General features: G+C 44.8%; 1 protein-coding gene across 1 annotated transcript in view; it reads left to right on the top strand.

The window, feature by feature from the left end:
* LOC136587366 (deoxynucleoside triphosphate triphosphohydrolase SAMHD1-like) overlaps window positions 1-15,121 on the top strand; it is a 104,313-nt gene that overhangs the window by 49,329 nt on the left and 39,863 nt on the right. Inside the window, exon 9 of the mRNA XM_066585936.1 lies at window positions 9,872-9,980. Coding sequence (XP_066442033.1) covers window positions 9,872-9,980 — 109 coding nt within the window. The remainder of the gene's footprint in view (window positions 1-9,871; window positions 9,981-15,121) is intronic.

The raw sequence follows: 15,121 nt of genomic DNA on the forward strand, positions 1-15,121 counted from the left end.
GATCGTGTGAAACTGAACAATTATCCATAAAACATGCTGTAACTGAACGACTAGCAATAAATAATTCGCTTACCTTTCTTTTGCAGTTTATGCAGGCATAAAAATCAAACAATGTTTTACCTGAGTAAACAGGCAGTTCTTCATCTATGAATGACTGCCTGTTTACTGTTAATGGAGGCGGGAGCCTGGAAGTAATCACCAGCCTGCTCTGCCTCCATCACTATATTGTAACCTCAAATTCCCTCCTGGTCGAATTCTCTAAGGTTTGTGAACACCCATTGAGGGTTATTTTTACTTGTGGTTAAACTTTGATGTGGTCATAAAATAGTTTAGAAGTTAGTTCAGGAGAAGGGATGGAGACTAAGCTCACCAGCAGATTTCACTGTGAAAGGCATTCTGCAGCTTGCTATATTGTGATATATGGAAGCTTCAGAAGACAGACGGTGACATTTTTAAAATAAAAAACGCAGAGTACCTGTTCATGTCAATGGGTTCGTTCTCAGTAATGAATTTCGTGCGTGTGCAAAATAGTAGAACATGCTCTATTTTCCTGTGTATTTACGCACCAAAGGTCCCCATAGAAGACCTCATTAGGCTAAATAGCCTTTTAAATTAGGGTAGGAGTGTGTTGCGCGCACATATGAACAGGGCATGCGTGCACAAAAAAGTACAGTATAATGTGCTGATACGTGCAGAAATCAATCTTGTTCACTCTGAAATTGCATTGCGCTGAGGCGAGTGTATTTGCGCATAAACTTGTTTAAAGGAGCCACACCAGGCTTGGGCAGACAATAGCTGCACCACGTCTCTGACTACCTGTGCATCAGTATGCATCACTACACCTGCTTTAATTAGCAGTGCTGGCTAGTAGAATCATAGAATAGTAGAGTTGGAAGGGACCTCCAGGGTCATCGGGTCCAACCCTCTGCTCAGTGCAGGATTTACTAAATCATCCCTGACAGATATTTGTCCAGCCTTTGTTTGAACATTTCCATTGAAGGAGAACTCACCACCTCCCGTGGTAACATCTTCCACTCATTGATCCCCCTCATAGTCAGAAAGTTTTTTCTAATATCTAATTTGTGTCTCCTCCTTTTCAGTTTCATCCCATTGCTTCTAGTCTTTCCTTGTACAAATGAGAATAGGGCTGATCCCTTTGCACTGTGACTGCCCTTCAGAGATTTGTAGACATTTGTAGATATTTAAATCTCCTCTGAGCCTTCTTTTTTGCAAGCTAAACATTCCCAGATCCTTTAACCACAATAGTTCAGACAGCGCCAACGGATATTAAACAGGCTCCCAATGTGCTTTTCTCCTATCCCCCGTGAAGGAGGAGAGCTGCAATGACATTAAGGGGGGACTCTCACCAGGAGAGTGAACCCCCAATAAAAACAAACAGTAGGGTTTCAGTAAAAAAGCGATGCGCTCACGAAGAAAGCAGACAGGTCAAGCGGAGTGGATATTTTATACACTCCGCTTGACCTGTCTGCTTTCTTCGTGAGCGCATAGCTTTTTTACTGAAACCCTACAGATCCTTTAACCGTTCTTCATAGGATATGATTTGCAAACCACTTACCATCTTGGTAACTCTTCTCTGAACTTGCTCCAGTTTGTCTCTCTTTTTTAAAGTGTGGTGCCCAGAACTGGACACAGTATTCCAAATGAGGTCTGACTAAGGAACATTAAAGGGGGATAATGACCTTGCGTGATCTAGACTATATGCTTCTCTTAATACATCCCAGAATTGTGTCTGCCTTTTTGGCATCACATTGTTGACTCATGTTCAGTCTGTGATCTATTAGTATACCCAAGTCTTTTTCACACGTGCTGCTGCTTAGCTCAATTCCTCCCATTTTGTATGTTTTTTTTCATTTTTCTTGCCCAGATGTAGGACTTTGCATTTCTCCTTGTTAAATACCATTCTGCTAGTGGCTGCCCACTGTGCAAGCTTTTCTAGATCTTTTTGAATACTCTCTCTTCCCTAGTGTTAGCTATCCCTCCTAGCTTTGTGTCATCAGTAAATTTGATCAGTTTCCCAGCAATTCCCTTCTCCATTTATAAAAATGTTGAACAACACTGGGCCTAGGGCAGAGCCTTGTGGTACCCCACTTGATACATTCTTCCACTTGGATGTGCAGCCATTTATGACCACTCTTTGAGTACGATCACTCAGCCAGTTGTGAATCCACCTAACAGTTGCCTTGTCAATCCCATATTTGGTCATTTTCTTAATAAGTATAGTATGAGATACTTTGTCAAATACTTTACTAAGGTCAAGAAAAACTATATTTCCCTGATCAACCCAGTCAGTGATACTATCATAGAAGGAAATTAGATTTGTCTGGCATGACTTGTTTGTTACAAATCCATGCTGGCTCTGATTAATTACTCAATTTTTATCCAAGTACTTGCATACATGCTGTTTAATAATTTGTTCAAAGATCTTTCCCGGTATAGAAGTCAGGATCACGGGCCTGTAGTTTCCTGAATCCACCTTCTTCCCTTTTTTAAAGATAGGGACAACACTTGCCCTTTTCCAATCTTCTGGGACTTCTGTTCTCCAGGAATTTTCAAAAATTATGGCGAGTGGTTCAGCAATTACCTTCGCTGCTTCCTTTAGTATCTTAGGATGTAATTCATCTGGAACTTGAGACTTGAATTCATTTAAGTGTTCCCTCACAGTCTCTCTGCTTACAGATAGCCTGCATTCTTTTATTCCCCCAATAGCACAGGGAAGATTAGTTGATGTTCCATCTACTTTCTGAGAGAAAGCAGATACAAAATAAGAATTTAAAAGTTCGGCCTTCTCAACATCCTTATTAACCAATTCACCATTTTCATCTTGTAAGCATCCAATTGCATCTTTGACTTTTCTTTTGCTTTTGACATACCCCCAAATCCTTTTTTATTGCTTTTGGCCTCTGTTGCAAGCCTGAATTCATTATTAGCTTTAGCTTTTCTGACACTTGCCCTACAGTTTCTGCAGACTACATTATATTCTTCTTTAGATATTTCCCCCTCTTTCCATTTGATAAACATATTTTTCTTTGTTTTTAACATGTGTGCAAGTTCTGTGTTCATCCATCCTGGTCTCTTTAAATGCTTCCCATTTTTCCTTCTTTTAGGGATTGTTAACGATTGTGCTTTGAGAATCTCATTTCACGATATTTCCCAACCTTCTTGGGCAATTCCATCCTTAAGAACATCCAGCCATTGGATTCTTCCTACCCTCTTTCTGAGTTCCTTGAAATCTGCCTTTCTGAAATCCAACCTTGAGGTCTAAGTTTTCTCAGGTCTTCCTCCCCTTTTTAGTCATTAATCCTGGTTTTTCCAGGAGGATCCAGAGCGATGTTTCCATGAGGAAATACATCAGGTGGTGCTCGGAGTTAGGGAGAGGTGCGTCCGATAACCAATGGCGGAGATATCTCACCTGTCCCGCCAGGTAATAGAGTTTAAAATCTGGTAGCGCCATTCCCGCCATCTCCTTAGGGCACTGTAGAGTGTCTAAGCGGAGCTTGGCTCTAGAATTTCCCCATATGAATGATGTTATTAAGGAGTTAGTTTTTTTGAAGAATTTCTGTGGTATAGTTATTTCTGCGTGTTCTAGGCAGTATAGATGTTTGGGGAGTATTATCATTTTTATGAGGTTTATCCTGCCCGCTACAGATAGTGGCAGGGAGCTCCAACTTTTTAATTTTTGCTGCAGAGTCGCCAGCAGGGGAGTAATGTTTAACTCGAAGCTCTGGGTATGGTCCCTGGTGATATGTATGCCAAGGTATTTAAATCCGGGGGTGATTTGTAGGTTACAGAATACTTCTCCCATCCGCCATCCCTCTGGTCTTAGAGGCATAAAAGCGGATTTCTGCCAATTGATACATAGGCCTGAAAAATTCCCAAATTTATCTATGAGAGAAATGGCTAGCGGTAGGGTATTTTTAGGGTCTGACATATATAATATTATGTCATCTGCGTATAGTCCTATTCTGTCCTCTCTAGGTCCTATCTGGATGCCTTTATATGAGGTGTGTTGTCGGACTCTCAGGGCTAGGGGTTCAATTGCGATTGCAAATAGGAGGGGGGAAAGTGGGCACCCTTGTCGGGTCCCCCTGTGGAGTGGAAAGGAGGTAGAGGCCAGACCATTTACTACTACCCTAGCAGTCGGTGCTTTATATAGAATAGAGATCCATTTTATGAATGTGTCTCCGAATCCGAATTTCCGTAGAACTTCTATCAGATATAGCCACTCGACTGAGTCGAATGCCTTAGCTGCATCTAATGAGGCCAGGGCCCAGTCTGACCTCCACCTCCACCCCACCTGTGTGATTGCCTGCGTCCTTCTAATATTGTCTGATGTTGATTTTCCAGGGATAAAGCCAGATTGGTCGGGGTGTATGATCTCCTTTATGATTTGGTTTAGGCGGGAAGCCAGTATTTTAGTAAGGATTTTGTAGTCTGTATTTAATAAGGAAATAGGCCGCATTCCTCTGGATTTTTGTCCGGCTTTAGGATGAAAACTATGTTGGCCTCCAGCATCGACTCTGAGAGATGACTTTTATCGAATGTGTTTATATAGGGAGAACAAGTGTGGTATTATTTCTTTTTTGTAGTGTTGGTATATTTCCACCGGTTGCCCGTCTGGACCCGGGGTTTTATTTTTTGCCATTTTTTTATTGCCTCTTCAATCTCTTCCTTTGTAATGGGGGAGTCTAATAGGGACTTGTAGTTATCTTGCAGTTCTGGGAATATTATGTCGGCTAGATAAGTCTCCAGTTCTGCAGGTGAGTAGTTGGTTCGTGATTGATATAGGTCATCGTAGAATTGTTGAAATCTATTTAGTATTTCCTTTGGGTCCGTATGCACTACTCCTCCGTCTGATTTAATTCTCAGTATGGATGGGGGGGGCGGTTTCCTGTCGCGCCATATAGGCAAGTAATTTGCTGGACTGGTTTCCCAGTTCAAAAAAGGATTGTTGGGTAAAGAAAAGATTCCTCTGGGCTTTCTCTTTTAGATATAGTAAGTAGTCTCTACCTATCTGGAGCCATCTGTTTCTTTTTGTGTCTGTGGGGTCTGCAACAAATTCTCTCTCTAATTGTTGGCATTGCTCTGCTAGAAGTTCCCCTTCTCGTGCCGTGGCTCTTTTAACGAAGGAGATTGAGGATCTAAAACAGCCTCTAAGATAGGGTTTAAATGCCTCCCATACTAGCATTGCATCTGTGTGTCTCTCATGCGCCTCGTAGTATATTTGGATCTGATCCGGTATGCGGTTGTTAGGGCCAAATAGCGAGAGCCAGAATGGGTGTACTCTTGGTCTCTTAATTGTAACCGGGCCTGGGTTTTTGAGGGCCATTCGTATTGGCGTATGATCCGAGACCCCCGGGGGGAGGAACTCTATAGTGTCGATTTTAGGGAATAGTGAAGGGGATCCAAATATGTAGTCTATTCGACTGAGTGCGTGATTATGGGCTGCATGGCAGGTGTATTCCTTTTGTTGTGGGTGAAACACTCGCCACAGATCCAACCATCCCGTCACCGAGATGATAGAGGCCAGGCTCTCTGTCGAAACAGTATTCGTGGCGTACATATATTAGGGGGAACCTACATAACATAGCTTAATTCCAAGCTATACTTGAGGTATTGAGTTGTTGGATCAATTGTAAAGACCGGCATTAGCCTGGCGAGTATTAGTTGTGTGGGCCCCTTTTGGGATGGGGGGGGGAGAGGGGGAGATTTTCCTCCTTCAGGCATTTCTAATCTGCCTTTCTTCGTATGGGTTTTGGCTCACGTTCAGGGTGGTGGAGGGGGGGGGGGGATTTGGTAGGGGAGGGGGGGAAGGGAAGGGTCCATTGGTGCCATGAGAGAGGAGGGCTTGCCGCCGTCTCCCAGAAAAGGTAGCCACATGCCTGCCACAGTTAGTAAAAGTCTCAGTTCTGTCTCTCAGGTTCAGGTATGTTTGTGGCATGTTTAAAGCATAGTCTCTGGTATGCTGTTGGTAACTTTAAGGGAAGTGTTGGCGCTTACACGGGTATCTCGATACCTAGGGGGAGAGAGAAAAGTGGTTAGGTATACATTACGACCCTTCTGGTCGTCTGGTGGCTAGCCAATTTCCTGCTTCGGCTGGTGAAGAGAAGAAACGGGTGCGATCTCCGTCGATCACTCGCAGTCGCGCCGGGTACACCATGGAGTACGGGAGCTGCAGGTCTCTTAGTTGCTTCTTGATTCCGAAGAATGATGCTCGTTGTTTTTGGAGGTCTGCTGAGAAATCCGGGAAAATGGATACGGTAGCATTGTCATATCGCAGAGGTCCTCCTTTTCTGGCCGCTTGCAGGATTATGTCCCTGTCGCGGGAGTTGAGTAATTTTGCTAGCAAAGGTCTGGGTGGGGCTCCTGGTATTGGCGGCTTCATGGGCACTCTGTGGGCTCGTTCAATTACAAAGACTTGTGATAGTCCAGCATTAGGAAAGAGTTCACGGAGCCAGCGTTCTATAAATTCTTCAGGTCTTTGCCCTTCAGCTCGCTCTGGTAGACCCACTATGCGTAAATTATTCCTTCGTGAACGGTTTTCAAGATCGTCCGCTTTTTGTCTCCAATACTCAGCTTTCTGTGTGAGATCTCGTATTGCGTCTGTCATTGGATTCACAGTATCATCTACAGTGGAGATTCTGTTTTCTGTGTTGGCAACACGTTCTCTTAGGTTTTGGAGATCTTGTCTTAGTAGGCTCACATCCATTTTTACTTCATCAATTTTGCTGGTAAGGGTAGTCGTGGATGTTTGTATTGCGGACAGAAGCTGTTCAGATAGTTGTTGTAGTGTTTGGACAGTGCCCTCAGTTGGATCTGGGCTGTTGTTCTTTGTCGTTGACGATCCCGCCACGACGGGCACCGTGGGTTCAGGGCTGGACTCTTTCCGGGTTTCTCCTCTTGCGAACGCTTTAAGTTTGTCTACGGATGAACTTTGCCTAGTGGGGCCTATGGTGCGCTTGTTTGGTTTTTCACTATGGAGGTTGAGTTCTCTGCGAGGAGTCCGCAGGTGCCCCGGTTCTGTTATATATCTTCTATGTGCTTTGTGGTACTTTTCTCAGTGCCTCTGTGCCCTAGATTCCTCAGTATTTTGCTTCGGTGTGTGACCTTCACACCAGCCAACACGCAGCTCTGGGGTTTCCCTCTCTCCTGTTCCACCAAACTGTTTGTAGCCTCCTCGGGGGGGTTCTTTGCTGGTTATGGCGGGGGGGGGGGGGGGGGGGTCCCAGCGCTCTTGACCCCCGGGCTGTATAAGGTTTAGCCCTCTTATTTCTCTCCTCATGCACTTTTGCCGTTCTCTTTTGGGGAGAGGGGGGTCTTCCCTTATGTCTCCTCTGGTTACTTTTTTCCCCCCACGTGGCTTGCCGGCGGTATCTGCAAGACGGCGGCAGCAGTCATGGCGCCGCCGGTCTGACGGCGGCACTATCTCCACCGTCTGTGTCGCGGGTGCTTTGCTGGCGGCTCTGCCTTCTCCTCTTTCCAGTCGGGGGTGTTGTGCTGGGTTTAGGAGCGGTGCTGTGTTGGATCTGGGAGCAGCGCTGTTCTAGGTCTGGGAGCGGGGCTGCGCTGTGCCCAGGAGCCCGTCTGCCTGCCGGCGCAGCTCGTAGGATGGCTGCAGTAGCTGCGGTCTCGTGGGTCTGCCGTCGGCAGTGTCTACAGTATCGGCGCCACAAGGACGCCGCTGGAAGTTGTCTCCTCGCTCCCCACTTTGTCCGGCGCTGTGCTGGGCTCAGAGTCCCCTCAGGCATTCGGCGTCTGCTACAATATGGTGGCGGCTGCCGCGGCTCTCCGTTCCCGCCGATAGTATTACCTCCGCTGTGGCCATCCGGGAGCGCTGTCAATGGTTTGGCTCTCCCTCCTCTCTCTCCAGTGGTGTAGTACGGGGTCTGGGGGCCCTCAGGATGCCTGCAGGATGTTAATTTTGCCGGTGTACGGAGGAGCTCTCTCTACACGTGGCCGGTTAGCTCGGCTGCTTGGCCAGGCCCGCTTCCTCCCCCTTTTATCCAAAATTCAAGGATAGCATGATCACTGCCTCCTAAGGTTCAAACTACCCTTATTCCCTCAACCATTTCCTCCCTGTTGGTAAGAATTAGGTCCAAGATAGCAGATCCCCTTGTTTTCTCTTTGACCTTTTGGAAGATAAAATTGTCAGCAAGAGTGGATAAGAATTTGTTGGATCCATTCCTTTTACCTGAGAGAGATTCCCAACAAATGTCTGGATAGTTAAAATCTCCCATGATCATTATGTTATGCTTTTTGGAGAGCTTGGCTATCTGATGTAGAAAGAGTTCATCAATATCTTCTGCTTGTCCAGGTGGCCTATAGTAAATGCCTACAATGGTGTCCTTTCTGTTGTTCTCTCCTTGTATTCTTAGTAAGAGCAGCATTTAGTGTCTTAAGGTGCTTTTTGATGTAAAGATTATAATTATCGTTCCAAACAATCATGCAAACGGTCAAAACACTAGCCAATCACTGATCGATGAATGAGAATCGTTCACTTTTTGATTGTTCATTTTATGCAGGGACAAAAATCATTGTTGGCTTGTTCACTTATCGTTCATTTTAAACTGCACTCGTTCAGTCCCTCTCAGTCATTTATACAGCAAATGTGAAAGACTGAACGATTCTCATTTAAACGAGCCAACGATGTACCTACCTGTCTAAACAGATTGCACGAGCGTGAACAAGCTAGCGGTGACTTTACCCACTCGTTCAAATGATAAATCGGCTCATCTGAAAGGACCCTAAGGTCTAATTCCCACAGGCGGATTTCTGCCGCTTTTTACGCGGCAGAAATCCGTGGCGTTATCCCGCAGCTATTAGGTTTTATTGAACCTATTAGCTCAATGTTCACGCTGCGGAATTCTACCACAGAATTCTGTAGCGTGAAAGAAACCGTGGCATGCTCTAATTGCCGCAGGAAAACATGCGCCAGGCTTCCACTGTAGTTAATGTAAGCCGTCCACCACATGAAACTTCCGCTGTGAGCACTGCGGAAGAATCGCGTGATTACATGTCACCGCCCACCGCATCAGCCCCCACTGCTGGCGCGTCATGTGCTACATTGCGTATGCGCACTGGCTCGCCAGACAGGACTAGCACAGCGGATCCGGAGAGGTCAGTATGGGGTCTTTGGGAGGCACCATGACGGACTCTGCTGTGATATTCCACAGGTGAACCACGACAAGGCCCTGTGCATGAGGCCTTAGACTACCAATGCATACTAATGCACAGTGTACCTCAGGCAGTCAGAAGTGGTCTGGCCATCCTTGTTTGTCTAGGCCTGGAAATTCGCTGAAAGGCGATGAAGCATATGGAGGTTACTCCAAACAGCATAAATCATATATAAAATAATCTCACAAAGTAGAAGAAAATATACCGTCATACTTATGTGCCCCCATGTATAATTTGAATTCAATTTGACAACAAGCAAGTACAACCACAAGAAATGCAAAGGTCCCTTTTAAACGGGCTGATAAATAGCGGGAATCTGAACAGTTGTCCTTCAGTGTAAATGCATGCACTGACTGATCGACGAATGAGAATTAGTTTGCTTCTCGATTATCGTTCAGCTTCTGCATGCAAAAAACTGAACAACGGATCAGCCCATGTAAACAGGCAGTCATTCACAAATAAATGACTGTGAATGGAGTCAGACAGGCTAGAATGATCCCCGGTCAGCTCCGTCTCCATTCACTCAGTGATGCTTGTTCCTACGTAAAGACTTTTATGCAGTTTGAAATAAAATGTACATCCCCTGCATAGGACTTCGTACAAACAATGACATTGTAGTGACATGTAAATTATGTTGTTGTCAGGTCTAAACTTTTGTTAATTTTTCTCTTTAATATAGAGATTGCCATCACCTGGGTATGCAAAATAACTTTGATTTTAAGCGATTTCTCGCATTTGCTAGAGTCTGTGAATATGACAATAAGAGGCACATTTGTACCAGAGACAAGGTAAGTGCTTTACATCAGAAAATATATTCAGACAGCAGGAAATGTTACTGCAGCCTTAATCCCCGGTATTTCCAACACAGACATGTATAGCATATTAACAGGATATGCCAAAAATGTCTAATAAATGTAGGTCCAACCTCCAAGGACTGAAGCTACATGGAGAATGGGGGCCCCCTAACCAGCCTGTTCCTTTAGAGTCATAGAATCGTAGAGTTGGAAGGGACCTTCAGTGTTATCTGGTCTGACCCCATGCTCAGTGCAGGATCCACTAAATCATCCCAGAAAGATGTCTGTCCAGTCTGTGCTTAAAGAATTTAATAGAAGGAGAACTCCCCACCTCCTGTAGTAACCTGTTCCACTCATTGATCACCTCACTGTCAGATAGTTTTTTCTAATATCTAATTTGTGTCTCCTCCCTTTTAAATAAGGGAGATGGAATAATGCCTCTACAGTGCAACCTAATTCATCCCTTTCAGTTTCATCCAATTGCTTCTAGTCTTTCCTTTTGCAAATGAGAATAGGGCTGATCCCTCTGCACTGTGACAGCCCTTCATATATTTGTAGACCGCTATTAAGTCTCCTCTCAGCCTTCTTTTTTGCAAGCTAAATACTCTCAGATCTTTAACCGTTCTTCATAGGACATTGTTGGCAGACCACTCACCAATTTCATGCTTAGAACCTACAACCTTGCCCTCCACCACGCCAAACAAGTCTATTTCACCTCTCTAGTCTCCTCACTATCCCACAACCCTAAAAGGCTCTTTGATACTTTTCACTCCCTTCTCAGCCCTAAACCACAGCCCCCGGTGACGGATCTCAGTACCGAAGAGCTGGCTGCTTACTTCAAAAAGAAAATTGATGACATCCGTCAGGAAATAACTTCCCAACCCCAGACTAGCCCTGACCCTAGTCTTGTCAGCATTGCATCTAGCTCCTTCTCACTGTCTGTACTCAGACCAGCGACAGAGGAAGAAGTCTCCAAATTGCTCTTCTCTGCTCGCCCCATCACCTGCGCTAACGACCCCCTCCCCTCACACCTCCTCCGTTCCTTCTCCCCAGTGGTCATCTCCCATCTCACCACTATATTCAACCTCTTTCTGACCTCTGGCATCTTTCCCTCTTCTTTCAAACACTCCATCATATCCCCACTGCTAAAGAAGCCGACTCTGGACGCGACTGATGCTGCCAACTACCGACCCATCTCAAACCTCCCCTTCATCTCCAAACTACTAGAACAGCTGGTTTACTCCCGCCTTGTAAGCTACCTATCAGAGCACTCTCTCCTAGACCCCCTACAGTCTGGCTTTCGACCTCAACACTCGACAGAAACTGCCCTTACTAGGGTATCCAATGACCTACTAACAGCTAAATCGAGGGGCGATTACTCCCTACTGATCCTCCTCGACCTCTCCGCAGCATTTGACACTGTTGAACACAAACTCCTCCTCAGTTTGCTACGCTCCATTGGCCTAAAGGATACTGCCCTCTCCTGGTTCTCTTCCTACCTATCTGACCGCTCTTTCAGTGTCTCCTTTGCTGGCTCTACCTCCCCTCCTCTTCCCCTTGCTGTTGGGGTCCCCCAGGGCTCTGTCCTCGGCCCCCTTCTTTTCTCTATCTACACGGCCCCTATTGGACAAACCATCAGGAGATTTGGCCTCCAATACCACCTCTACGCTGATGACACCCAGCTATACACCTCTTCCCGTGACATCTCTGCACCTTTACTCCAAAATATCACTAACTGTCTGTCCGCTGTCTCTAACACCATGTCCTCTCTCTACCTAAAACTAAACCTCTCTAAAATTGACCTGCTGGTATTTCCACCCTCCACTAACCGACCTCCTCCTGACATCTCCATCTCAGTGTGTGGCGCCACCATAACTCCTAGACAACATGCCCGCTGCCTTGGAGTCATATTTGATTCTGATCTCTCTTTTACCCCCTACATCCAATCTCTGGCCCAAACATGTCAGCTGCACCTCAAGAACATCGCAAGAATCCACTCTTTTCTCACTGTGGACACGCTAAAAACGCTTACTGTCGCCCTCATCCACTCCCGGCTCGATTATTGCAACTCATTGCTGATCGGCCTCCCCTGCACCAGACTCTACCCTCTCCAATCCATCCTGAATGCGGCAGCCAGGCTCATCTTCCTGTCCAGCCGCTACTCGGACGCCTCTGCCCTGTGCCAGTCACTGCACTGGCTGCCCGTTAAATACAGAATTCAATTTAAACTCGCCACCGTCATTCACAAAGCCCTCCACAGTGCAGCGCCCCCCTATATCGCCTCCCTCATCTCAATCCATCAACCAGCCCGGGCTCTCCGCTCTGCTAACGAAACCAGACTGAGCGCCCCTTTAATTCGAACTTCTCATTCCCGCCTCCAAGACTTCTCCAGAGCAGCACCTGTCCTCTGGAACGCACTACCAAAGGCTACCCGAGCAATCCAGGACTCGCAGAACTTCAGGCGTGCTCTAAAAACGCACCTCTTCAGGGAGGCATACCGAATTCCCTAAACAAACCCCTCTGTACTCCGCCTGATAACATGCTCCCTGACCTACTGACTGCAATCCCTGCTAGCCATCTTAAACCGCTCCTGCAGTCATACTGTTTCTGCCGTCACACGGCTAAATGTCTGACCATTGTCTGTGTATAGCATCCCTCACTCTCCACCTCGCCATGCCGTGCACACTGCCAGTCCCTTTACCTTCTGTATCACCCCATTACTTGTAGTATGTAAGCTCGTTGGAGCAGGACCCGCACCCCTATTGTTTCCATCAATTGATTACTATGTAACCGTGGTTCTGTAATGTTTGTACTTTTGTCTTTCTGTATGCCCCGTCTATGTAAGCGCTGCGGAATATGATGGCGCTATACAAATAAAGATTATTATTATTATTATCATCTTGGTAACTCTCCCCTGAACTTACTCCAGTTTGTTGATGTCTTTTAAAAATGTAGGTGCCCAGAACTGGACACAGTATTTCAGACGAGATCTGACTAAGGAAGAGTATAGGGGGGTATTTAACTCATGTGATCTAGACTCTATGCTTTTCTTTATACATCCCAGAATCGTGTTTGCCTTTTTGGCTGCTGCATCACATTGTTAACTCATGTTCAGTTTATGATCTATTAGTATATTGATCATATGATCTATTAGTATACCCAAGTCTATGTGTTGCTGCTTAGCTCAATTCCTCCCATTCTGTATATGCCTTTTTTCATTTTCTTGACCATATTTAGTATTTTGCATTTTTCCTTGTTAAATATTATTCTGTTAGTCACCACCTCTCTCTTCTCTAGTGTTAGCCATACTTCCTAGATTTGTGTCATCAGCAAACTTGATAGGTTTCCCTTCAATTCCCTTTTCTAGATCATTTATAAAAATGTTGAACAACACTGGGCCTAGGACAGAGACTTATGGTACCCCACTTGAGACATTCTTCCAATTGGATATGTAGCAATTTCTTCAATAAGGATGGTATAAGATACTTTACAAATGCTATGAACATTAGATTTGTCTGCATTGACTTGCTTTTTACAAACCAATATGGACTCTAGTTAATTATTCCATTCTCATCCAAGTACTTGCATATATGCTGTTTAATAATTTGTTCAAAGATCTTTCCAGGTATAGAAGTCAGGCTCACAGGCCTGTAGTTTCCTGGGTCCACCTTCTTCTCTTTTTTGAAGATTGAAAACGGGCAAATGTTGTCTCTATCTTCTGGGACTTCTCCTGTTCTCCAGGAATTTCAAAGATTACGTCGAGTGGTTCAGCAATTACCTCTGCTGCTTCCTTTAGTATCCTAGGATGTAATTCATCTGGACCTGGAGACTTGAATTTATTTAAGTTACCTAAGTATTCCCTCACTATCTCTATATTTATTGACAGCCGGCATTCTTTTATTTCTCCAATAGCACAAAGAAGATCAGCTGATGTTACATTTACTTTCTGAGAAAAAAACAAAATAGGAATTTTTAAAAGCCCAGTCTTCTTAACATCATTTTTAACCAATTCACTATTTTCACACTTGACTTACAGTTTCTGCAGACTGCATATATAATTCTTAAGATTTGCCCTCCTCTTTCCATTTGTTCAATATATTTCTCTTCCTTTTCAGCATATGGGTAAGGGCCCATTTAGACACAACGATTATCACTCAAAAGATGATAATCATTGTGTCTAAATGTGCCAATCTTTCAGTTTTCAGCCAAACAACGGTTTTCAGTTCTGCTTGAAAAACAGCTGATAAGCAAGACAGAACGCTGTGTTCTGCCCGGGGAGAGATGTTTACAGCTGATAACATTGTATTAGCTGTTCTCAGCTGTCAGCCCCAGTGGCAGAACAGCTGATAAGCAGGACCACATGCTGTGTGTGCTGTCTATGGTGCTGAATTCTCCACGGGGAGCTAGAGATTACATTGTTTTGTCTTAGCAGCCCCTGGCTGAACAACCTCCTGCTGAGTTTTGCAAGGGCTTCCAGAAGCTTATCTGCATAAAAATGAAGCTGATAAAGTACTAATAGCAATTAGCGCCTATTAGTACTTTATGCAAAACGATAGCTGATCTTTCAATCTTTTGAAAGATCTGTGTGTGTAAATGGGCCTTAAGTTCTGTCTATTTAAATGCTTCCTATTCCTCCTTCTTTTAGAGATTGTCAATGATTCTGCTTTGAGAATCTCATTTTGCAATATTTCACAACCACCTTATACATTTCTGTCCTTAAGGACATCCAGTCATTGGATCCTTCCTACCTCTTTCTGAGTTCATAAAAATCTGCCTTTCTGAAATCCAACCTTGAGGTCTGATTTTTTTCAGGTCTTCCACCCCTTTAATATCGAAAATTCAATGATAGCATGATCGCTGCCTGCTAAGGTCCAAACTACCCCTACTTCCTCAACCATTTTCTCCGTGTTGGTAAGAATTAGGTCCAAGATAGCAGATCCCCTTGTTTTCTCTTCTACCTTTTTGAAAGATTAAGTTGTCACAAGCGGATAAGAATTTGTTGGATCCATTACTTTTTGCTAAGAGTGATTCCCAACAAATGTGTGGATAGTTAAAATAACCCATGATCACTGTGTTGTACTTTTTTGAGAACTTGGCCATCTAATGTAGAAAGATTATCACGGACAGGAGTACGG

The sequence above is a fragment of the Eleutherodactylus coqui genome, chromosome 13 (assembly GCF_035609145.1).
Source record: "Eleutherodactylus coqui strain aEleCoq1 chromosome 13, aEleCoq1.hap1, whole genome shotgun sequence".
Taxonomy (NCBI): Eukaryota; Metazoa; Chordata; class Amphibia; order Anura; family Eleutherodactylidae; genus Eleutherodactylus; species Eleutherodactylus coqui.